The sequence below is a fragment of the Musca autumnalis genome, unplaced genomic scaffold (genome assembly GCF_047663935.1).
Source record: "Musca autumnalis isolate F117 unplaced genomic scaffold, ASM4766393v1 scaffold_4, whole genome shotgun sequence".
NCBI lineage: Eukaryota > Metazoa > Arthropoda > Insecta > Diptera > Muscidae > Musca > Musca autumnalis.
Genome location: NW_027411977.1, coordinates 173,200,241 through 173,227,657, shown reverse-complemented (window position 1 = coordinate 173,227,657; position 27,417 = coordinate 173,200,241). Strand labels below are relative to the sequence as shown.

Genomic DNA, 27,417 nt, shown 5'->3' with positions numbered 1-27,417 from the left:
GACTCGATTCCAGTCAATGGAGGCGATGGGTCAAAAGGAAAAAACGTCACCTAAATCGTGTGCTACAGTGGCATCGGCAAACCAAGGAGACAACATGTGTACTCTGTGTAAAAATGGCACCCATAAGCTATATCACTGCCAGAGCTTTCTCAAAATGACACCGCCAGAACGACTAAACTTCACTCAAAAGCAAAAACGATGTGTGAACTGTTTAAAGGCGGGCCATTCATCGAAGCAATGTACAACACGATGTTGCACGAAATGCAACAAGAAACACAACACATTGTTGCATCTAGAACGCAAGCAAGGGTCTACGAACAAACAAGATAGTCGTACGACTTTATCAGCTGGAACTGGTACAAAGCCTGCCGGTGGAGTAGCCTCCGTAAATACTGAGTCGTGCAATAATCAGGAAGCCACGGCGCTAGCTGCTGCTAATAAAGAACAAATCAGCTCGTACGTGGTACTCAGCACTGCTGTAGTAAAAATAAAGGTGGATGAAGCAGAAGTGGAGTGTCGCGCTTTGCTCGATTCGGGTTCCCAAGTCAATTTCATCACAGAACGTTTAGTAAAGCGACTTGGCATTTCAATGCAAAAATCAACAATCAATATCAACGGGATCGGTGCAACCAACACTAGAACAAACCATCGAGTAAATGTAGCTCTAAAGTCTCGAATCAACAATTATTCGACTCGACTTGAAGCGTTTGTTTTGCCTCGTATCCTATCACCACAGCCATCACAATTCATTAACATTGAAGATTGGTCGATTCCAAAGAATCTGACGCTAGCTGATCCAGCCTTCAACCGTCCTGATAAAATTGATATATTGCTAGGTGCAGAACATTATCACGAACTATTGTCGATTGGACAAATAAAATTAGCCAAGAATCTCCCTACAATGCAAAACACTGTGTTTGGATGGGTAATCTCAGGAAAAATTCAAGAGGAACAGCCCAGGAACCTTACATGCGGAATATGTACGACGGATGAATCGCTTGACGCCTCTATCGCCCGACTATGGGAATTGGAAGAAATCAAGACAACCAGCAAACCAATGTCCCTCGAAGAAAGACATTGCGAAAATCACTTTGAGCAGCACACCACCAAGGACAACAAAAATCGATTCGTAGTTCGAATACCATTTCATCAAAACCCCGACGCCTTAGGAGATTCTCATGGGATCGCAATCAATCGATTCTTTTCCCTCGAACGCCGGTTGCAGAAGGATCCTGAGTTGAAACAACAATATGTCAAATTCATGGAAGAATATGAAAACCTAGGACACATGACAAAAATATCGACAGATGCTATTCGCTCACCACACTACTTTATCCCACATCATTGCGTACAACGACCTGAAAGCACAACAACAAAGCTCCGTGTAGTATTCGACGCTTCGGCCAAAACTTCGTCAATGCATTCGCTAAATGATCTTATGTACGCAGGACCTACGGTTCAGAGCGATCTGTTCTCTATACTACTGAGATTTAGGCTACCCAAGTACGTTTTTACAACTGATGTCGAGAAAATGTACAGGCAGGTCTTAATCTCTCCTGAGGACCGCCAGTTTCAACTAATAATTTGGAGAAAGGATGTCACTCAGCCTATAACCTACTACCAACTCAACACAGTCACATATGGCACAAGAGCCGCCCCATATCTGGCAACAAAATGCCTGCAACGAATGGCCAAGGAGAACGCAATCCGCTACCCACTCGCCTCGCAATTTCTGCAAGAGAACTTTTACGTCGACGATGGCCTGGGCGGAGCCGACAGTTTAATAACCGCAGTAAATTTGCAGCAGCAACTCATTCAAGTTATGAAAGACAGCGGGTTCAACTTACGCAAGTGGTGTGCTAATAACCCTCAATTGCTTAAAGACATTTCAGAAGGAGATCAAGAAGTAAATTTAGATTTCGAGAGCTCAAAGGCTGACACCGTTAAAACATTAGGGTTAACATGGCTTCCAAAAGATGACACCTTCTGTGTAAAAGTCAATATTGATCCCGTCAGGAGAGTCACTAAACGTACAGTGACTTCAGATCTTGCCAGACTTTTTGATCCATTAGGGGTACTGTCTCCAGTCACAGTTACGGCCAAAATATTCATACAAGAATTGTGGGAGTTAAAATTAGACTGGGACCAATCGTTACCAGAATCCTCACACTCTAAATGGACCACGTTTCGATCGGACTTAAACGCTCTAAAAAATCTTCAGATATATAGACACATCTTTAAAGGGAGAGTGCCAGAATCAAGGCAACTACACATCTTCACAGACGCGTCAGAAAAGGCGTACGGCGCAGCGGCTTATATGCGATCAACCTTTAAAGATGGAACAATCATGACACGTCTCCTATGTTCGAAGTCTCGCGTTGCCCCACTCAAAAGGCAAACCATACCACGGTTGGAGCTTTGTGCAGCAGTACTTGGAGCCCAGCTAGCTTCAAAAATCAAAATCGATCTTCAATTGACGTGTCCAACCTGGTTTTGGACTGACTCAGAAATCGTGCTGGCCTGGATAAACTCATCATCCGCAGCATTCAATACATTTGTGGCCAATAGAATTGCAATCATACAAGAAATCACTCAGGCAGAACAGTGGCGTCATGTCAGCTCAAAGTGCAATCCAGCCGATGTACTATCTCGCGGCATATCGCCGACAGCCCTTAAAGATTGTACTCTTTGGTTCTGTGGTCCCTTGTTTTTACACGGAAAGGATACAACATGGCCAGAAAAATTCAATTCAAATCTTGCAATTTCGACCAATCTCGAGAGAAAGAGGAAGGTACCAGAGGCACTCGTCACTTCAGTGACACCAACCAACTTTATGTACAACATAAATCACAACAACTCGTTCATCCGTCTACAACGAATCTTAGCATACGTTTTGCGTTTCATTACTCAGAGCAGATGCAAAAATACCCTTCGACAGGCCCAAGGATCACTTACAACGGTCGAGCTAGACACGGCTTTAAGGCATATCATCAGGCACATACAAGAGTCAGACTTTAAGGAAGAAATTCAACAACTGAAGAAGTATCAAGAGGTGCGTGGAACAAGTAAACTGAGTAACCTGTCACCATTCTTGGACAATGACGGCCTAATTCGGGTTGGGGGTCGTCTTGAAGCATCGTCTTTGTCATTCGACTCCAAGCATCAACTTCTTATTCCCTACAATGACCCAATTTCAAAATTAATATTTGAAATGGTCCACAAAGAAAATAAACATTGTGGCGCACAAACATTGCTGGGAATCGTACGACAACGGTTTTGGCCACTAAAAGGGAAGATTATGGCTCGAGCTACGGTTCATCGCTGTACAATTTGTAGCAGAGCTAAACCAGCATTTTTTAATCAAGTTATGGGAAACTTGCCTTCCACGCGTGTCACACCAGCCAGAGCCTTCATTAATACTGGGGTAGATTTTTGTGGCCCAATAACAGTACATTACAAACTTCGCGGAAAACGGCCACACAAGGCATACATTGCAGTATTTTGTTGCTTCTCGACGAAGGCAGTACACTTGGAACTAGTGAGTGATCTCACAGATTCATCGGACGACGTGGGCACTGCCAAAACCTATACTGCGACAACGCAACGAACTTCGTAGGAGCAAAAAACAAGCTACCTGAACTGTCAACCATCATACATACAACAAATGCCCAAGAAGCCATTTCAAATACTTGCAACAACAAGGGCATTCAGTTTCATTTCATTCCGCCAAGAGCGCCACACTTCGGTGGCCTCTGGGAAGCCGCTGTCAAGTCAGCAAAACATCTTCTAATCAGAAGCATGGGGAATGCATCCTTGACTTATGAAGAACTCGAGACTTTGGTCATTGAAATTGAAGCCATATTAAACTCGAGGCCTATTTCTCCGATGTCAAATGATCCCAATGATATAGGTGCACTCACTCCAGGACACTTTTTGATTGGAGAACCACTCACTGCACAAGTAGACTCGCAAGCAAAGCAACCAACCTTAAGCCTAGCGACAAGGTGGAATCTGGTTTCTCGACTTAAGCACGAATTTTGGAGCAGGTGGTCACGAGACTATCTAAACGAACTGCAATATCGCAGTAAGTGGAAAGAGCAGTCGAAGAATCTACAACCAGGAGCCATTGTCATTATAAAAGAAGACAATGTTCCGGTCATGAAGTGGCCCTTAGGTCGTGTTATCAAAACATACAAAGGAAACGACAATTTCGTGAGAGTTGCTGACGTAAAAACCGCATCCGGAGTTTTTAAAAGAGCTATCCAATATTTAGCACCACTTCCGCGACTCGAAGAAGACAATACCTGCAAAGACTTGCCGACCGTGCAACTATCACCAAACCCGACCAATGAGGAAGAGCTGGAGACGCAATCATCCTCAACATCAACAGACGAAGTCCAAGCAAAAGGAAACGAACAACTTCAAGCTCTAGCATCATGCTAACGATGATCGTAGCTCTATGTGCACTTCCCTTAATTTGTGCAAACAAAATAGAGGTAACCAAGTTTGAACCCAACATTGGAATACACTTTGAAGGAATTGGCACCACACGTATCTCAAGATCAGACTGGAAACTTATAACGTACTATGAACTACAACCATACTGGCGAGAGATGGACACATTTACAAATGGCACTTCGGCACTCCAGAAGTTATGTACCCTCATATCCCAAAGGACACCGTGTCTGAACATTCTACATACCCTTGAGCTCGGTTTCTCAGACCTCAAGGACGGAAACCTTTTGCTAAAAAACAAAAGAAGCAAACGTGGTGCTGTAAATATTGTTGGAAACATTGCTAACTCACTTTTTGGAGTTTTGGACTCAAATTACGCGGAACAAATGTCAGACACTATCACCTTAATCAAAGAAGATGAAACCCACATGAAACAGCTCTTAAGAAACCAAACCTCAGTTATTAACTCAACCCTCAACATTTTTAAACAAGATGAACTACAACTAAAAGAAGACTTCGACAGCCTTGATCGTCAATTGAACAACATTGAAAAACGGCTACACGAAAACGAACAAGACAGTCACCAATTTAACCTGTTCCAAAATATGGTGTCACTATCTTCTCAATTGTCATTGATATTAGTAAGGCTACACCGAATACAAACAGCAATAATAACAACTTTGTCCGATTCGCATCATGGGGAAATCAGCCCAATGTTACTATCACCACTACAACTTCAATCAGAGCTCATACAAGTCAGAAATCATCTTCCACCAGCATTGCAGCTACCCGTCCGTCAAGATAATATCCTGCAGCTCTACAAAATTATGAATGTAAAGGGAGGAATCACAGAGAATCATATCATTTTCTATATAACAATTCCTCTATGTGACCCAGGATCTTTGGAACTGCTTAAGCTACATCCAATTCCAGCACTCGTCAATAGCAGCATGATGATCATTAGGCCATGTAGCGACCTCATCGCTATAACCCCCCACAGAGATGAATATTATACATTAAATGAACAAGAATGGACACGATGCACACCACTAACAGAAGATGAAGTTTTATGTCCAAATATGCAGTCTAAATTCAATGCGGACGCAGCCAAGTGCCTATGCGAAATTTCACTTCTTAATAATACCACTCGTCCCAGTTGTACCGTGGACCCATTTATAGACGACATGTCGATGACACAACTAAAACACAGCAACCAGTGGATGTATACAATGTCACATCAAACTCAAGTAACCACTGTATGCAATCAGGAACACTCCCGAGTAATATTGCAGGGCACCGGTCTCATTAAAATAAGTCCAGACTGTACCCTAAAATACAAGTCAATGTTCATTCAGGGACATCCAACATATTCATCATCCCTTCACTCGTCATACACAGCCACCGCCAACGTTACAGAAATCAGTTATCCAGACAAACCGCAGTATAGTAAGATACATTTCAAAAATTACATTGACCACATCAAGAATATATCTGAAATTCAAAATCAACTACATCAACAAGTTCTAAATGACCTGCCACTGGAACTTGACAACATCAAAAGACATCATGCAACAGTAGCTTACGCTGCCCTCATTCTTGCAATTGGAATCGTTGTCACAGCAGTCTACAGGAGAAAACAATCCATTAAAATGAAGCCAAGTCAACAACCTCCCATAGCAGCAGTCCGTCAAAATGTCGCGTCATCAGAATTTGTTGTTTCCGTATCATAATATTCATAAGAAAATGAAATTAAAAAATATATATCAAGCTTTTTGTAGAAAATTAACTTATGTTGAAACTGAGGTATGGGGTATTGTAACTCGCGATCAGTTTTACTATACCATAACTTTTGACCGCATTTCGGCAAAATAAACTGTTTTACCCCGATTCACCGAGGGGTTTCTTAAAATAATAATTTGAGCGGAAGCTGTGGTCGTACTAATGTAAAAAAATCGGAAAAAATCGTTGAAATAAACAAGTTTTATTACGTTATTTTCCAATTAGTGGTTTTACAACACAATGTAGAGATTAATGCTCACAGGAGAAGTTAAAGAGCACACTTCAGAGTTGAAGTTTCTAATGTATGATTTTTTAATATATCCACTGTATCTACCTCAAACGGATGCTGACATTTTGAAACCTGAAAAATGGGGTTTTATGAATTTTTGCTCTAATCGGGACGCGCAGCTGGATTTCTCTAAAAGCTTATTGTTGGATTGTAGTACTCGTGATTTCGCATTTTTTGATGTATAACATGAGGGTGTAGCCCTCACAGGATCACAGTAATCTGCTGCTAAACACGAAATTTTTGTGCGTAAATTTTTCTCAAAAACCTATTTTTTTGGTTTAAAATTTACAAACGTCATTCGATTTCCGTGGAAACCCGCGTAAATTTAGTTTTTTTACGTTCTGAATCTAACAAGCCACGACGCGTAAAAATCCAACCTCTAGATCGGCGGATATGATACCCCTCAAATTTTGAAAATTTGCAAAAAATTATTTTGAAAATATCGCGTATTAAAACGCGTTTTGGGTGTGTCAGTTCTACTTAAATAAATAGATCGATGCGCGTGTTTAAACTGCGCGAAAACAGATATTTAAAAACTCTCGTAAATCCAGAGATATAATAGATTTTTTCTAAAAATTGAGTGCGATGATACATCCACGGTTCTTGATGGATCGCATTGAAACGGCATAGAACGATGTATTTTTTAATGGTGATTATTGAAATCGGATGCGCATAAAATTTGATGCGCATAAAATTTAAATGAACTTCGCGGAAATTATGACCATTTTACTGTATTTTGCACCCTTAAATGCAGCAGATGCTACATCGTGGCCGCCAAATAGAATTTGACAAACTGTACATCAAATAAAAGGGATTGATTCGCTGTGTTGGAAAATCGGATGCGCAACATGTCATTTTCATAATTACGCGGTTTATATGCGTCTCAAATGTTGTAATATTCAATATAACATTATTTTAACGTTATGCCACAATTGGAATTCCTTGTGATTTAATATAAGGTTCTAATAATATTATAAAATAGGAAGACTATAATTGAAAAATTTGTTACAACGGAATATCATCATTATTGCGTGAAATTTTGACGAAAAAGTCGAAGAACTCAAACATTTTTTCTCCAACTTTTCCTATAAAACCATAAAAAAATAAAATTAGAATAATATGATTTTAATTTTTTCGTAATATTTTCTTCGTATTTTTGCAAATAACATGAATACTATAGCTCTAACCTTCACAACTTAGGTTTCGTTTTATTCCTCAAAATGTCTGGATGCTGTTATAATTTTTTTATATATTTTTCGTAACTATGAGCGCTATTGTTTCAAAAATATGTTTGTAAATACGTGAAATTATTTAACAAATTTGATTTTTCGCGAATCCATTGAGACTTCGCGATTATTTTTTGCATCATCACAAAGGTTACGAATTCAGTTAACGATTATAGGATATAACAGCTAACTATATTAAGCCGCGATTTTTTAAAATTTTTTCTAATTGTCATAATTAAAACGGTCATATCTTTTGCGCGCAACGATCAATGTTAGTAACGAAAACAGATTTGGAATGCTGATCTTTTTCTTAATCTATGTACCAAAAATCATTGATGTAGTATCAAAATTTTTTTTTGATTTTTTTGAAATGGAAAAGACAATTTTAGGCATTTTTCCTGATATATACATTTTGTTCGTTGTCTAGGTCAAGAACAATCATACTACTGCACTCTTTTTAATGTAAACTAATATATGTTGTACCAGCATATCAAATTTCAGTTGAGCATGGCTCAACGGCGGGGAGCCTGTTCAGACATTCACATCATCGAAAATATATTTATGCTTAAAAACAAACGTTGGTCTTAAAGACTTTTTGCATTGCTATGTCTAAATAATAAATAAACAAAATAATAAATGTATGCGTTCATGCTTTTGTTCATATCGTCATAACTCATTCATCATGTCATTGCGATAAACGAAACGTTCTAGTTAAAAACTGCAAACGCAGATTTATTGTTATTAACTAAAAAGTCAACAACAATGTCGTAGAATGGTTGTAGGCTAATGAACCACAATAGTTATTTTTGTAATAATTATTAAACCATTTTACTAGGTCAAGATATTCAATGTAAATGTGCAAGTTAGCAATAATTTAGTATTTAAGAACAAACTTTTCAATAAAGAAATGAGAAAGTGAAAACTACTTATCGTGTTACAATCATTTCCTCTCCGTCTTAACCAAGTTTATGTGCTTGCGTTAAACCTATAATTTTATCTTGGTGACACTGCCTTGATAAAAGACATCTAAAACCTCATTGAAGGACAAAATAGTCCCTTCAAAATACAATAATATTTAAAATTTAAAAGTAACGGTGGCTGCAAAAATGGTTCCTAAGTTCTCGTGGGATGTAATAAACTTGGCTATACTTTTGTTTGCATGTAAATATTAATCATATGGTGTTTACATTTACCCAAACATTTATTACTAAGTTTATTTATTTTCTGAAGCAAATTTTAAATTGAGTGGAGTGGGGAAAAAATTGTATAAAAGTGTATATCGATATTTTTTGCTGTATGAGTAGTAAAAAGTGAGTACTTCAAATATATAAAGGTCCCAGCTGCAGAGGTTTGCAGATGAATGTGTCATTTCTCATTTTCAGCGACCACCTCACTGAGAGGATACCCCCTTTTTTAACAAATCGTTTTGCGGTGTTGGCTATAGCGCGAAAACTAATGAACCGATCATTATATATTTTTGTGGGCTTATTAGGTACCTAATAGTCTTGCTTTCAAACGAGAGAACTTTAAAAAAACCAATTTTTAAAAAAAATTGTGAGCAGCGAATATAAAAATTCGAATTTTTACAAAAAATTTAACATTTTTTGACCACTAATCGGTCAAAAAAAAATTTTAAAGGAAATTTCTCATATATAAAGGCAAGAGTTTGATATATTTAATATGCTCACAAACAATATGAATACTAAACACCAAATTTCAGTCATATCGGGTGGATATTGAGGCCAAAACACAACAAAATACCGAAAATGAGGAGGCACGGTTCTATGGGGGCTATAGGAAGACGAGGACCTATACCGACATATTTCTGGTGGAAGGTTATAAGTCCCCCAACGAAGACTTAATACCAATTTTCAGCCATTTCGGTGTGATAATCAGGCTAAAACCTCCAAAATACCGAAAATCGGGAGGTACCGTCCTATGGGGGCTATATGAAGGCGTGGACCTATGCAGACAAATTTCAAGGGGAAGGTATAATGCCCACTATGAAGACTAAATACGAAATTTCAGCAATTTCGGTGTAATAATGAGGCTAAAATCTTCAAAATACCGTTAATCGGGAGGTACCGTTGTATGGGGGCTATATCAAAACGTGGACCTAAGCCCACAATTCTCTGTTGGAATGTTTGATACCTCTGCCGAAGGCTAGCCACAAAATTTGAATACTTTCGGTTGGTCATTGTGTCTAAAAAATTCAAAATACCGAAAATCGGGAGGTACGGTTCTATGGGGGCTATATCAAAACGTGGACCGACCAACACAATTTTTTGTCCTAAAGATTGCAAGTCAATAATAGGTACGTGTACCAAAATTGATGCACCTACGACAACTCCTTCTATTTTTGGCCACAGTTAATATGAACTCGCGACATTGTGCATCGTGGCCGCCAAATAGAATTTCACAAACTGTACACCAAATAAAAGGAATTGATTCGCTGTGTTGGAAAATCGGATGCGCATCATGTCATTTTCACTATTACGCGGTTTTTATGCGTTTCAAATGTTGGTTTATTCAATATAACATTATTTTAATGTTATGCCACAATTGGAACTCCTTGTGATTTAATATAATGTTCTAAAAATGTTCGCCAATAGGAAAACTATAAGCGAAAAATTTGTTGCAACGGAATATCTTCATTATTGAGTGAAATTTGGACGAAAATGACGAAGAACTCAAACATTTTTTCTTCAACAAAACTATAAAAAATAAAATTAGAATAACATGATTTTTATTTTTTTCGTCATATTTTCTTTGTATTTTTGCAAATAACATGAATACTGTAGCTCCAAACTTCACGACTTAGGTTTCATTTTATTCCTCACAATGTCTGGATGCTGCTATAATTTTTTTATATATTTTTTGTAAGTATAAGCGCTATTGTTTCAAAAATATGTTTGTAAATACGTGAAAATATTTAACAAATTTAATTTTTCGCGAATCCATTGCAACTTTTCGAATTTTTTTTTGCATCATCGCAAAGGTTGCGAATTCAATTAACGAAAATAGGATATAACTGCTTACTATACTAAGCCGCGATTTTTTTAGAATTTTTCCTAATTAGCATAATTAAAACGGTCTTATCTTTTGCGCGCAACGATCAAAGTTGGTAACGAAAACAGATTTGGAATGACGATTTTTGTCTTAATCTATGTACCAAAAATCATAGATGTAGTATCACAATTTTTTTTTTGATTTTTTTTTTTGAAATGGAAAAGACGATTTTAGAAATTTTTGCTGATATATATTTATATTTAACCAGTAAATATGAAAACATTTATTTATTTTATAAAAAATTAACGAATATATGAAAGATTAACATGTGAGAAAGCTCAATTTTCATAATTGAAATCCCCATTGACTTTTACCATTAATATACATATGTTCAAGATTTGTTGCTGACATGCGGTTGCGCTGATCAGATAATATGTATTTCATAGCAGAAAATAAGCGTTCCACACTTAATTGGGTTGACGGTATTACCTGTACAATATTATCAATGGTATTCTGAGAGTACCAAAATGCTATTATATTTTCATTTAGTCGCAATCTTGATTGCAGCTCATAAGTGGCAAAATCAGCTTCTAAATTGTGTAAATTAGATGAACTCGGAATTTCTGTGGCAGGATCTATCATTTGCAGATACTCGGAAAAAGATTTGGCTGCATGTGGTCTGCTCGGTGATGGAGTTTCCTCTAATATTGGGTGGCTTGTATTGTGTTCTGAAACATAAAAGATGATTGATGTAAATAAATATGCATTGATTTGGTTAACTTAAGCAAACTTAGCTTCTGTTGACTTCATGGGTTTATATAACGATAGTATGTAGCTCTTCGCCCTTTGTTTTTGTTCACAAGTTAAGCATACTTTGATTCGTGGATCCAAGAACACAGCTGCGTTAAACAGTTCATTTTCTAAAAGTTTATCCTTTCTTATCTTCAAGGACTCCTTGAGAAGGGTTTTCATGTTGCTATCCGGTAAAGCGTCAATTTGAAATGACGTTCTCTATAGCGCAACTGTTCGCTTTGTAACTTAATGGTAGCATTGTAAATAGGTTTAAATAGTCCCAAGAATTCAGTTGTGAAAGACCATTCTTCAGATTCAAGAAATAAATCAGGATAATCCTTGCTTAGTGTATTTATAATATCCCTCATTTCCAGGATTCTTTCAATCATTTTATATGTTAAATTCCAACGTGTTGCACAATCAATGATAGGTTTTTTGTAGAGTTCACTTCTTTGAAAATTTAAAATCTTTTTAGTTCGTTTACACACAGTTGGAGAGTATGAGCACCACAACGAATGCTAGTAATTGTGTTCGATGAGATGTTAAAATCAATTGATTCAATTGTGTCAATAGCTATTCGCCAATCGATATAATCTTCATCTTCTTCGAAATCCACGGCATCATTATCTATCGACAATTGCATTTCAGAGTTCAGGATTCGTACAGTTTTGAGCATATTTGATCCGTTGTCGGTTGTAATCGTTAAAATATTACGTAAATCAACATCATATTCCTTTAGAACATCCAATATAACTGTTTTTAAATATTTAGAAGTGTGATTTTATCTAAGTTCCATGTTTAATGTATTTAACAGCATACTTAAGTCCAGCCTTGTTGCGACATCCATCTTAAGGGAAAATAATATCCCTTTAAGATCGTTTGAGATTCCCGTTTTAATATTTTTTGAGAAAACTATAAATCGTTCCATTACGTTATGTTCATTTACCGTTATCCCGAGTACACTCAAAACAGGTTCTTTAAGAACTTTGTAGGCTTTATCTTCGTCCATATGTAAAGTACGTCCATTTTTTTTGTAAACAGTTCCACCAATGCTGTTTCAATGTTTTTGGGATTCACACTTTTTTAATAATACTTTGATGTCACTTTTTTCTTTTACGTTTTCCCGCTTTTGATCAATATAGTACGCATACAAATCGGGATGCACATTTTTCAAATGTCGCTCTAAATTTGCGGAATGCCAATTTAAAACATTGTTGACGAAATTTTGTAAATTACACACTGTTTGATTTGATTCGTTTGTACTGAATATATCACGAAGAACAATATTTGTTGGTCTTGGCATTTTTATAATTATTTTCCACTTAACGTTTAAAAATGAACTAAATAGCATTTGCGGGGGTTCTTTTGCATATACAGTTTGCAAAAAATGAATTCTCTTAAAAAATTTAATTACCTGCAACTATTCCAAAGGGGTTTCGCGAAATTTTCCATAAATTATACTTATAATTATATCATAGGTACCAGTCCTTGGCTACCTCAACGGCAATTCATAAATAGGAAAAACACAAAAAAGCAAAAAGTAATTCTTATTGTGGTGTTGTAGCATTTATTTTTGTAAGATGATGTTGATATTGAAAACAACTTACTTGAAACTGTTCTTCGATGCTAAAATTTTAAAATGAACCACCTGTTTTCACAATACAAATGATACGATTTTTAATAATAAAAAACTCCTCCATAAACTACAGCCCTATAGCAACCCTTTTAAAAAATGTCAAGATTTTATATATTCGATGAGAGCGTTTTGTTTAGGCATTACTAACTTCTTGCATAAGTATTTATGACATTTAAATAATGACATTTATAGTCCTAATTAATTGAAGATACATATTCATTTATATTTACTTGTATTTCATTTGTATATATTCCACAAAAATTAAAGTTTATATTTTTAATACCTTATTAATCAAACAAATGTAAGTGTACGCTACCAACACTTTCTTTCTGAAGGTACATTATGATGTACTCTACGTGGTTTTTTAATGTACGCACTGATGTACGCAACCTTTTCGGTTGGGTACGTGGTTGTTACATTACGATGGAGGTTGCGTACCAAACATGTGTGTTTGACGAACTTTTCGAATCTCGTTGGGTACACGTACACAAACACTAAAATGGATTTTTAATGTTTGTGTACGTCTACATAAACTTTATAATTTTTTTTAGTGTTTGTGTACATGTACGGTACCTTATGATAAGGTACTGTTTGTTTCCGAACACTGTGCCCACGTAGCTCGAAAACGAATAAACCGATCAGCAAGCTTAAAAATTCGACTTTAACTAAAAAAATTAATAGTTTTTTCGCCATAAATTCGTCAATTTTTTTTTAAATTGTCTCGCTTAAGTACAAGCGTTTTATATATATAATAATCCCACAAAAACATTTGAAGATCGGATCATCCGTTTTCGAGCTACATTGGGCACTGCATTCCAAAATGCCATTTTGAGAAAACCGCGTTTCAAACTTCGATGTTACATACAAATCACAAAGAATTTTCTCTTTCTTACGCTCATATCTCAGCTAATTTTTTTCCGATTGACTCGAACATATTTGCAACATATTCTATTCTACTTGTACTTTACAATGAGCCAATAAAGAATATTCGATTTTGTAAAAATTGTAAGTGGCCATAACCCCTTAAGCAATTTTTTTGATAAAGGTTTTCTACATTTTGATATCATAAATGTCGAAACTAAAATTTTTATGAGTTTTATACTTTACAATCCACAAATGGATATTAATACCTCATCTCTTCGGGTCCATTGCCAAACTGAGTTGTTCATTGAAGACTCTAAATTGATCTACAGATTTTATCTGACTTTTATTCTGCTTTTCTCTATGGGACTTTTTCGGGTTTTAGCACTCAATGATGCTGTTTAGGATTAATAGTCGTATCTGTTCCCTATTGCTATCTATACGCGATTTATTAAAAAAAAAATTAAACAAATGTTACAGTGGAATTTTATATATATACAGCATAACCTTGATAATCCGGGCACCAAATGTTTTGGCGGTGTCCGATTGATGGTAAATATTCGCGTTTTCATTTTTAGGCCAGATTGTTATCGTTCAGCTCTCGTATTGTTTGCGACATTTCAAAAACTTATCTACAAGTGGAGTTTTAAGGCTCGTTGTTCGTACTCTTCTATAAAATCAGTGAAATATTACGAATCGGGGTGCACTCATTGATATGAGAGAAGTATCCTATGTCCCTTCGAGGACGTTTTTGGGAACATATACATGTGATTATACCCAACACCACAATGTGGAGAGGGTATTATAAGTTTGTTTTTGTAAAAATTCTTGTAACACCGCCGTAGACCCCGCATGTGGTATACCAAAATTCATATCTCGACGAGATGAAGCGACTTTAAGATACCTGCCCGTCGATTAAAAATTGTAATGAAACTACAGTCCGCAATTAGGGACTAATCTTCACGAAATTTTGTATGGAGGTCGGGTTCAGACCCGAATAGACCGCTATAGTTTTTGGTCGTGAAATATTTAGGCGGTGAAATGGATCAGAAACAACATTTTTATAAAATTAAGTATTTTATGTTAAGAAGGGGAACTTTTGACATTTCAATTGAAGCCAATTATGTTGATAAACATGGTCAGATAACTCGAATATATATACAGAGATCTCACAGATTTAATTGCGGGGAGTGTCAACCCAGCAAACCAAATGTCGGATGTCCGACACATCTGAACAATTTCGGAAGCAAAGCCGTTAAGCCCCCCTTATTCAGTAACTTTATAACAACTTTACTCATCGTTTATTATACAACATTTTCATTTGTTTGTTTTGTAGTTGTTACAATAACAAAAGAAATTTTAACAACTTTTAAATCGATAAAAGTTACAGAATACCTATACAGATTTCGTTTCGATTTCGGAGAGAATGTCGAAAGTAAATTTCCATCCGAATATATCAATGATTTTCTTCCGATTAAGGTGCGAATTCGAGCGAAATATCGGAAAAAATTCCCTTCGCACAACAACCATCCTTTGTATGTATCTAACATACATCATTTTAGTTTTTTGTCAAAAAACAAAGTGGTTTGTTATAAAATTCGCATATACAATTTTTAAAAATTTTAAATATAAATGCAACGTATAATAATTCAAGCTAGTGCTGATAGACTCAACCTATTCGTACACAAAGTTTACACTGTTCTACTATAACTTCAAAATTCATTTCTTTAGTCCCATTCATTTTCTTTAGTCCCATTTCCTTAAGACTTTCGTTTTCCAAGCAAAATCGTGAAATCCTAAAAAAAAACGTAAAAATGTGAACTTTGACTGCAATTAATTTTTTAGCTGTGAACATCTTTCATTGTTAGGCCAGATTGTTATCGTTCAGCTCTCGTATTGCTTGCGACATTTCAACAACTTACCTACAAGGCTCGTTGTTCGTACTCTTCTATAAAATCAGTGAAATATTATGAATCGGGGTGCACTCATTGATATGAGAGAAGTATCCTATGTCCCTTCGAGGACGTTTTTGGGAACATATATGTACATGTGATTATATCCAACACCACAATGTGGAAAGGGTATTATAAGTTTGTTTTTGTAAAAATTCATGTAACACCGCAAAATATCGCCGTAGACCCCGCTTGTGGTATACCAAATTCATATCTCGACGAGATGAAGCGACTTTAAGAGGCCTGTCCTTCCATTAAAAATTGTAATGAAACTACAGGCCGCAATTAGGGACCAATCTTCACGAAATTTTGTATGGAGGTCAGGTTCAGACCAGAATAGGCCGCTATAGTTTTTGGCCGTGAAAGACATATTTAGGCGGTGAAATGGATCAGAAACAACATTTTTATAACATTTTGTAAGTTATATTCAGAAGAGAAACTTTTGACATTTCAATTGAAGCCAATGATGTTGATGAACATGGTCAGATTACTCGAATATATACAGAGATCTCACAGCTTTAATTGCGGGGAGTGTCAACCCAGCAAACCAAATGTCAGATGTCCGACTCTTCTGAACAATTTCGGAAGCAAAACCGTTCAGCCCCCCTATTCAGTAACTTTTTAACAACTTTACTCATTGTAGTTGTTACAATAACAAAAGAAATTTTAAAAACTTTTGATTCGATAAAATATCGGAAAAAAATTCCCTTCGCACAACAACCATCCTTTGTATGTATCGAACATACATCATTTTAGTTTTTTGTCAAAAAACAAAGTGATTGGTTATAAAATTCGCATATACAATTTTTAAAAATGCAACATATAATAATTCAAGATAGTGCTGATAGACTCAACCTATTCGTACACAAAGTTTACATTGTTCTACTATAACTTCAAAATTCATTTCATTTTCATTTCTTTAGCCTTATTCATTTTCTTTAGTCTCATTTCCTTAAGACTTTCGGTTTCCAAGCAAAATCGTGAAATCATAAAAAAACGTAAAAATGTGAACTTTGACTGCGATTTATTTTTCCAGCTGTAAGCATCTTTTATTTGAAGTTAGGTCAGGGGCACCGTGTTCAGTAAAAATCACAGAAAGCATGTTATAATGCCTTTGGTAATTTTATATTTTCCTTTTTTTGAAAAAAACTGAACGTTTGTCCATAAAGTGTCGCAATCACATAAAAAAATTCCATGGAAAAATAGTACGCAGAGGAAGTGGTGTAGGGTATTACATGGTCGGCATGGTCCAACGATAGCCTCTCTTACTTGTTTTATTTATTTATTTATTTATTTATTTATTTATTTATTTATTTATTTATTTATTTATTTATTTATTTATTTATTTATTTATTTATTTATTTATTTATTTATTTATTTATTTATTTATTTATTTATTTATTTATTTATTTATTTATTTATTTATTTATTTATTTATTTATTTATTTATTTATTTATTTATTTATTTATTTATTTATTTATTTATTTATTTATTTATTTATTTATTTATTTATTTATTTATTTATTTATTTATTTATTTATTTATTTATTTATTTATTTATTTATTTATTTATTTATTTATTTATTTATTTATTTATTTATTTATTTATTTATTTATTAATTTATTTATTTATTTATCACTTCATAGCGTAATATAGAAGCCTTCCTGTCCAAAAAATTAAACTATTTTAAACGGCAAGATTTGTTACCCAGAAGTTAAGTTGTTGGACCTTTTGCTTTTCTCCTGTGGCAGAGTTTTATGTTTAGAGGGTATCTCGTTCCATACCAAACTTATGACCTGATGCAGCTATTTATTTCCAAGTGTACGCAGATTGATCTGCATCATAACCTTGCGAATATATTATTCTCATCTGTAACATTTCCATGCAACTTTAGGATAAATTGTTCACCAGAGGAATCATTCGGACGCTTTTATCCTCAACCTAAACCAACCTATCCTCAATTAGAGCCATAAAATTCTAAACAAAGTTATTTTGCTTTATCAAAGTCAAAGGGCAAGGCGTATTACATCTGTAAGGCAGTCACCATTAAAATCAGAAGGGCAAGGGTTGGAGAGGAATAAGATGCCCACCAAACTAGCCAGGTGAATAAGCCACCGGGTAACACACAGGAGGGGGTCGAAGCCATCAGCGACTCCCAAAAAGCTCGCTTATTGGATGACTTATGCTTGAGGTCATCCAGATTAACCTCCATCGGAGTGAAGCGGCAACTCAAACCCTGATGGAGAAAATAAACAAAAGTAATATACATATTGGGTTAGTCCAGGAACTTTGGACCGAAAAGAACAAGGTCTTTGGACTGAACCATATAAATTATCAACTTCTCTACGCTAATACAGGTAATCGACCGTGGACTTAACTTAAGCTTTCTTAAGGACAAAAACTTAAGCTTTCTTTTCTCTCCTGAGTTGTCATCGTAGCACGCCACAGTGTTAAAGCAAAGAAATGGAAATATATACCTAGCATCAATATACTTGTCGTTCGACTCGCCGACATTACCACCTTCGTCGGAGCTGCAGCAACTGGTGATGGTAGGTATCGATGCTAACTCTCACCACATTTCGTGGGGTACTACTAACACTAACTAAAGGGGTCAAGCCCTTTTAGATTATTTAAATACTAACGACCTAATAACCCTTAATATAGGTAACAAACCAACCTTTGTTAACAGAATTAGGGAGGAAGTACTAGATATAACAATATGTTCAGAAAATCTAATAAACGAGGTACATGAACATAGGTATATTAGGTTTAAAATATCAAGGCCACCGCCGAATCCAATTACTTTCCAAAACAAATCCAAAACCAATTGGACTAAGTTCGGAAAACAAATAAAAAATAGACTGAGGCAAGATGACGAGGTTTGCCTAAGTAAAGATGATATAGACAGAAATGTCAACAAACTAACCGATGTACTAGTAAGGTCTTTCGAAGAAAGTTGTCCTTTTCGAGAAAGTAAGTCTGCCTATGAAAAACCTGAATGACAGGGGAAATTCACATCAAGGACAAAGAGGTCCGAAGACTTTACAATAGAGCAAAACAACAAAATAACAAGAAACGCCAAACGTAACCTCTGGAAACTTTTTTGTCACGTCTAAAAATCAAAAAGTTTCTATCCAAAACTCACACACAGCCCGAGTTTATGGTTGATGAAATAGGAAAAAAGATGGAAACAATCGAGGAAACCCTAAGCCTTCTGATGAGTACACATTTCCCGTCGAGCACTACAGCTCACACAGTGTCATCGATGGAGAATGTTTATGCATCAGAAGAAGCACCAAAACTAGACAACTTGATGGTCAAAAAAGCAATGATGATCTTCTCACCATACAAAACAGCGGGACTAGACCAGATCTTCTCGGTCTTACTTCAAAGGGAAGTGCGCCCAAACTGGTCGGGATCTTCAACGCTTGCTTAAAATTTGCGTGTACTCCAATAGCCTGGCAATGGAACGGACAGTCGACACCATGATAAAGAGTAATATTCCAAACGATATGCTTAAATACAAACAACACGCATACGTAAAAGGTAGACCAGTGGAAACCGCATTACATGAGGTAATAAACCATATAGACAGAACCATCGAAATGAAGATGTATACACTAGCTGTATGCATTGGCATCGACGGTGCTTTCAACAACGTCAGCACCGATACACTGATCAACTCTTTAGAAGAGTTTCAGGTAGACCGGGCGTTGAGGTCTTGGATAAACCACATGCTAAGCAATAGATGGATAAGCTGTGCGCTATATGACGTAACAACAAGGGAAAAGGTTGATCAGGGGAAACCAAAAGCGGGGATTTTATCACCTCTTCTGTGGGTCAATACCATAAATAGTCTATTAAGGACTTTTACCGAGGGGAAAAATCCAAATCTGCTTCGTAGGAGAGCCGAAACGGCTCCAAAAAGCGTTAACCAAAAAAAAAAAAAAAAAAAACAGAACAATGTCTTTTCACTAAGAAAACGAAAATAGGAGCTACCGAAGAACCCGTTTTCCTAGGTTAGACAATAAATATTTGTTGCGGATTGCAATAAACAATATTTTTATATATATAAAAAAATATTTGTACCTAAAAAAAAGAAATGTACTGTACAATAGAAAACAAATTAAAATTTAAATAAGTATAGTTCGGTTAAGGCTGCTCTACAACGATGTATGATTAGAATAGGGTGTAGTGTTGCTTAAGTGCAAAAGAGAAGTCAGCTGTGAATGCACTGGAATACAACGTAGTGATTGGTCGACTTGAAAGTAAAAAACGAAAGTCACGAAAAAGGCGCAAAAGAGAAGTCAGCTGTGAATGCACTGGAATACAACGTAGTGATTGGTCGACTTGAAAGTAAAAACGAAAGCCACGAAAAAGGCGACACGAGCTAGATCGATCTTTTTGGGTTAAACAGCGAACGCGTTAAGAGGCAAAATAACCCATGTAAATTGAAGAAAATTGATAAAGGAGTTGTCAATATTTTACCTGACCAAAAATAATTGACACATCTGTATATATATATTGTTTGTCCATATTTCAATAGAGCATTTCAATTTTCCAAACAAGACATGAAAATGTCATGCCAAGGGGTTGGTGAAAATAACATGTCAAAGCATTGGTTAAAATGACATGTCAAAGAATGGGTGAAAATGACGTGTCAATGCATTGGTTAAAATTACATGCCAAAGCATTGGTGAAAATGACATGTCAATGCATTGGTTAAAATAACATGCTTAGGATCCAAAAAAGAACGTCATCTTTTGGGGGTCACGCTCATATAAAATTCATGAGTGAAAATGACAAAAAGGTGACATGCCAAATCACTTGCACCCATGATTCAACTCATGATTTGTCATCGAAGATTTTACTTGGATAATGATCATTATCTGATGATAATTATGTGGAGGGGAGGTGGGCTTAAATTTAGTTGTATTTCATTTATGCCTTTTTGATAGGTTTACCCTTGCCTTGTCTGATGGCCATCGGTATGCTTTAACTCATTTAACTTGGACACGATGGTCGATTTTGACGATTTTTGATTGTAGAAGAAAATTCCAGAACGAAGGCTGCCCTTTTTACGTCCGCTCGACCCACTGAACTTCCCTTTAATTTTTATGGCTTAACAACCGACTGTAGGTATTTATATTTATATATATATATATATATATATATATATATATATATATATATATAAATACCTACAGTCGGTTGTTAAGCCATAAAAATTAAAGGGAAGTTCAGTGGTTCAGTGGTATTTTATAACAACATTTTGGAAATTTATACTCTTTTGTTTAGTGACGAACGGGGAGGAGAGACTTTTTCTGGAAAATACCATTTATGCTTAATTAATTTATTTTTAATTGTTTCTTTCCAAAAGTCGTTTCTTCTTTATTTTCAGATTCTTGTCCCTTTTCGTTTCGGACTTTTTTTCAAATTCCAAGAAGCGAGATTTGATTGATTTCGTTCTATGTCAGATTTAGAACAGACAAGGGAACTTTTAAAATAGCAATGTGTGCTGTCCGATTCTATTTTTAGCTCAATGATTGGGACTTCATTTTTATTGCAGACATTTCGAGCTTCATACAATACTAATTGTTTACAAGTTTTAGTTGTCTGATATGCAGGAAATGTAAGAGAACATCACGACGACAGTTCTAACAACTTTGGTCTGTTCCAGAACCTTCAAGAATCTACTAATTTTTACTACGATAACAATTTTTCCTTTATGTTATCGAAAAAAAATAGTAAAAATTAGTAGATTTTTGCAGTACTGGAACATACCAAAATGAAAATAAACATGTGTGTAAATAAAAACACAAACATCATCTCTATTGGATCGATAGAATGGGTACAAATGCTGATGAAAAGATCGGATCTTTCACGACTTCCTTTGCATTGGTTCAAATCCTAATGAAGAGATCGGATCTTTTACGACTTCCTTTGAACCAATGCAAAAGATGACATGAAATCACGTCATCGCAAAGAACCCCTTCCTTCAAATTTTGCTGGGTATATATATTCACACAACGGTCTTAAAACACGAGGCCAGCAAAAGACAAGAAATGCCTGAATAGTTGGTGACACCAACAACCCAGATAAAAAAATATTTTTGTCGAGAGCACTAATCACCCAACACTGAGAGCAGTCGTATAAAGGGCCAAATACATACGTTCCGTTGTGCGTCGCGTTACAACAACTACATGAAAACTTTAAGAACAAACTTGGCATCACTTACACTTTTTCATGTGGTTGTTGTTTCCAACGCGTGACGCGACGCACAACGGACCGTATTTGCCGGGGGCTTAACAGTTTTAAGGAAGATAAGTACCCAGTGGGAAAATTGGGAACATATTACATTGAAAATATATTAATTAACGCATTATAAGCAATACGTTCCAAAACGTGTCCGTAAGAATCGAGAAATGAATATAATTGGACAAAAAGTTAAATTATTAAATATATTATATAAGATACGTTATATAATATACCGTAAAGAATCAAACGAGTAATTCAACTTGACAAAAAATTCATATTAATTACCTCTTACATTCCCACTGGATACGACAAGGGAATGCAATGTTTCTTTTGTATTTTTTTTTTGTAATCCCGTTATCTGCCGTTATCTTTAAGTCGCAGCATAAATTTGCCAGTTTTGTTTGTGTCGTGTAACAATAAAGACGTAATTTTGTAAAAAACATGTAATGAACTATTTTAATTTCGGTTTTTAATGAATGAATATTCTTTTTTTGTATTCTATAAATACTTTTTTAACTACATAAAATCCTTATATTTCTAAATATAAATAAAAAATGGATTAAAATTAATGGTTTTCTATTTTAATCCCATAAATTACTTAAGGCATACGGGGAATAAATTACTTATAAAAAGAGAATGCATACATAATACGATGCATTCCAGTATATGAATTCCATTATATATTACTAAAGAACTATAAAAGAATATACCCATTGATTACACGATGCTTTCTATGGATACTATAAAAGAATATATTATTTTCCTAGGACATGCACCGTGTTACGAATAATGTATTCGGTAATCACTAAAACATAGTGGCTCTGTATTACCCGTTCGATTCCCATCGATTACATTTTCGCACTGGGTAGGGTTAAGGCAGAGAAAGAAATATGTGTAAATATGAAGTAAAGTAAAAATGAATAAATTTGAAATCTGAAACTAAATTAAAGGCAGGGTGTGTGTAATGGATTTGGCGATTGGACAAGACGGACGGACAATAAAAATGTGCAAAGTGAGTAAAGTAAATAATAAGCAAATAATAGAAAAGGTATTAATGCAGATTGTGACCTTTTCCTAGCGCTCACGAATCCACCCCATTTCCGACGAGCTAGGTTGTGCTGAGATGCAAGAGTACCCGAGCAGCTAGTGGTCACCAATTATTCCAATCTAAGTCCGCGCGTAACACATTTCTCCAACAGTTAAGTATCTGGGAGTGATCCTGGACAGAAAACTGAAATGGAAAGACCATATTCACCAAAGGGCTAATAAAGCCCACAGATGTTGGTAAACTTGCAGGAGAGCTATAGGCTCTAAATGGGGTTTCAATCCTAGAATGATACACTGGTTAGCGTAATTAGACCAATTCTAACCTACGCATCTGTAGTATGGTGGACAGCTACGAACAAACAATGTAATGTGACAAAATTACAAAAAGTCCAAAGAATGTGCTGCTTAAGTATTAGTGGGGCAATGAGGACTATATCAACTAGAGCTTTAAAGACAATTTTGGTTGTACACCCAATAGAAATTCTGGTAAGGTATAAAGCTGCCATCGTAGCTATAAGACTTAAGTCGATGAGCGAGTGGATCGGAAGAGACCACCAAGCATACCACCAAAAGATTTTAAGGGTCACTACGAGTGAGTCAATAGATTATATTGTATCATACCGTATACCTGAAACAACTGAATTGGCTTTGTGTTAAGTCGTAATACCGGACAGAGACTTGTGGATCGATGGAACCCTGACACAGATGCCAGCTGGAAGCTGCGGCTTTACGAATGGGGCTGTGCTAGGGCGGACGACGGGTCTGAGTTTCTATATCGAAGACCAGGAAACGAGAATCTCCCTTGGACTGCCGGATCACAACACGATCCTACTTAAGAAATTTTGTCAATGGCACAAAATTTCTAAAATGATTAATTTTTAAAATAATCCCAAGCAATAATCTCTTCCAGGTTTTTAAATTTAGAGCGCCCAACAGGCCAACCCTGGCTTAAGTGTATGTCCATACGGACATGCGGCGATTTGTATATCGCCCCTCTTTTAAACCTAATCTAAACTATTTTGCTTTTGACCTTTAAGGCCAATTCCAATGAATTCGCACAATTTTTCGATCGCTCGCAGTTTAAAAAAGTAGGAATCATTAGCGTTTTAATTTTGCATAGAATATCTTTTTTATCAATAAGAAATCAAATTACAACTGCAAATAACACAAAAAAAAAACTAAATGTAGAAGAAAACGAATGAGTGACCGGATTATCGAAGTAAACAATTTCCGTGGGTCCGGATTGTAGAGTCTACAGTTTAAATATTTTTAGTGTCTGGATTACCGCATTATCGAAATTAACGAGTATCCGGATTATCGAGACTATAATGTATATTCTTTTTCTTAATAACACACAATCTCAGTTTTGATGAGTTTCAACGTTAATCTCACTACCGATCATCTTTTTCCATTCCAGAAAATTTCATGAAAATTTTTTGGTTAGCTTTCCGTATATAACATATTTGTTGTATTCCTGAACCTGCAAAATAGTTCTATTTCCCAACAAAATATTCGTTGACAAATCATGAGTTGAATCATGGGTGCAAGTGAATTGTCATCGGTGAAAATTCAGGTGAATCACCAATGACATTTACACACGCTTTCACCAATTTATTGTCATGGCACCCCAGCAAAATTTGAAGGAAGGGGTTCCATGCGATGACGTGATTTCATGGCATATTTTGCATTGGTTCAAACGAAGTCGTGAAAGATTCGATATTTTCATTAGCATTTGAACCAATGCAAAGGAAGTCGTGAAAGATCCGATATTTTCATCTGCATTTGAACCCATTCCATCGATTCAATAGAGATGACTTTTGTTTTTTTATTTATACACATTTTTCTAAATCTAAGATTAATATAAGATTCAAATATAAGATTAATTATTTACAATAGGTTTGATGTTGTCGGAGACTCGAAATCACAACCAACGTTGTTAAAACTCTCGTCGTAATGATTATGTCATTGCAAAGGGTTGGTGAAAATGACATCCCAAAGCATTGGTGGAAATGACATGCCAAAACATTGGTGAAAATGACAGGTCAAAGCATTGATGTAAATGGCATGCTTTGGATCCAAAAATGAATAGCATCTTTTGGGGTCCACGCTCATATAAAATTCATCGATGAAGATGCTAAAAAGATGACATGCCAGATCACTTGCCCCCATGATTGAATGACATCTTTGGCATCGAACATTTTGCTGGGATTTTGCACTAGTTCAGTGTCATGGTATTTCGGGCCAGTTCTTTTTCGTGACATTTTGCACCAATTCATTGTCATGGCATTTTGCACCAGTTCTTTGTCATAGCATCTTGCACCAGTTCTTTGTCATGACATTTTGCACCAATTCTTTGTCATGGCATTTTGCACCAATGCTTTGGATCCGATTTTCAGTCCCATTGTGTAATTTGTTGGTCTAATAAAAATACAATTATGTTATTTACTTTATTTTTTATTTAATTTTCAAGATTATATATTATATTGATTTGCAAAAACCACATTTGTTTCCTTCGATGTCTGCAAGTTATTTCTTTCAACATGCGTTCCGTTTTTTCACCATTCGGTTAATTATGTATCAATCTCAGCGCCAGACTCATCATTTGGAAAATCAAGTAATAATTTGAGTACTGTTATGTTATCTATAAACAACTTATTCTGTAATAGTTATCATGTTTTTGGCGGGTCTCATATATTCTTCGATGTCTTTTCTAAACATAATGTTTTGTTCCATAAGCCGAACTAAGAATAGATTTCCAAACGCACCGATCTTCTATTTTGCTTCTCCAATTTTGGATGCCATATTTTGCGATGCCATCTTCAACATGGACTTTCAGAGTTTTGACCGTCTCCTGGGGCGTCAAATGACTCTTATTCATATGCATTTCTGGCGGAGACACTTTCTCCGTTCTGTTTACATGACCCAGTCAACGCAATCGATACGTTTTATTATTGATTTTTTCCAGTACTGTATAATGGAAAACTTTCGTAGTAAAAATTAGTAGCTTCTTGCATGTTCTGAAACAGGCGATACTATATCGATGTCGGTCGGCTGGTACAGCTCGTGGTTCATAAAGAAACAGGTTTCCAAACACAAAATATATTTTTCTTTTGCTTTATAACAATTTAAATAGTATTTTTAATTAAAATATGTAAACTTTTGCCACTATCGATTACATTCATCTGACTTTTATTTTCATTTTAACAACTACTTTTGCAAGTAAATAATTATTCGGGTACATGATTATTTGATCATTTATTGCTCTTTAAACAAAAATGGCGCAGAATGACGCTCTCTTCTGCTATTTTCTACCACACAAATTTGGGTGAGTAGAAACTAGCGAAACTAGCAGCTTGCTGTTGGCATCTGATTCGACGATAGGCTGATTTTGATGTTTCGCCCATATTGTTTGCAAGTTTTGCCATTTTTCGTTCCCGTACATCTTGAATAAACTTCTATGGTAAAGAAAATTTTGAGAGTTTGGACCAAATCGACTGTCAGTAAATTTCATGAAAATCCCTTCAGTAGTTTTGTAGACATACTCGTAAATAGCGTGGTCGGATCTTTAGGACCAAATAAGTACGTAAGTATTTTCAAACCGTTAAGTTCATAATTTTTGTAAAATATAGAGTTTTTAAGAAGAACTTTTTGAATTTTATCTACATATGCTATCTGATCAAAAAACCGTTATTTTCTAATTTCGTGAGTTACGTATGTTTCAATTTCTAGAGGACTTATACAGATTGTGTCAATATTGTCGGCCCCGTCCCGAGTATAGCCATTGCTTACTTGTTTTTATATAATAAAACAAAAAAGTTTATTCTATCATATATCATATTCTTTTATAGAAATAGAATACACGCATGTATGTATATACGAATGTACATAATAAAGAAAGTTGACTTGTTTGAACTTACCCGAAATAAATATTTGCAAAAATACTAAAAGGAAAAATAAAGATGCAGGTGCTAAAGGACCATCATCTATCATTTGTATAATAATACCGATAAGCACTGCCATCATTACTAGACAATATACAGCACTGATGACAAACGCCAACAACAGCTATAAGAACAACCAACCATTAAATAAACATATTCGACTGTTATGC

At 35.5% G+C, this 27,417-nt stretch overlaps 1 protein-coding gene across 2 annotated transcripts in view; it reads right to left on the bottom strand.

Annotated features, from left to right (window-relative positions):
• Chs2 (Chitin synthase 2) overlaps positions 1-27,417 on the bottom strand; it is a 209,350-nt gene that overhangs the window by 43,628 nt on the left and 138,305 nt on the right. For both annotated transcript variants that reach the window (XM_073980204.1, XM_073980205.1), the window contains one exon: positions 27,224-27,371. In XM_073980204.1, coding sequence (XP_073836305.1) covers positions 27,224-27,371 — 148 coding nt within the window. The remainder of the gene's footprint in view (positions 1-27,223; positions 27,372-27,417) is intronic.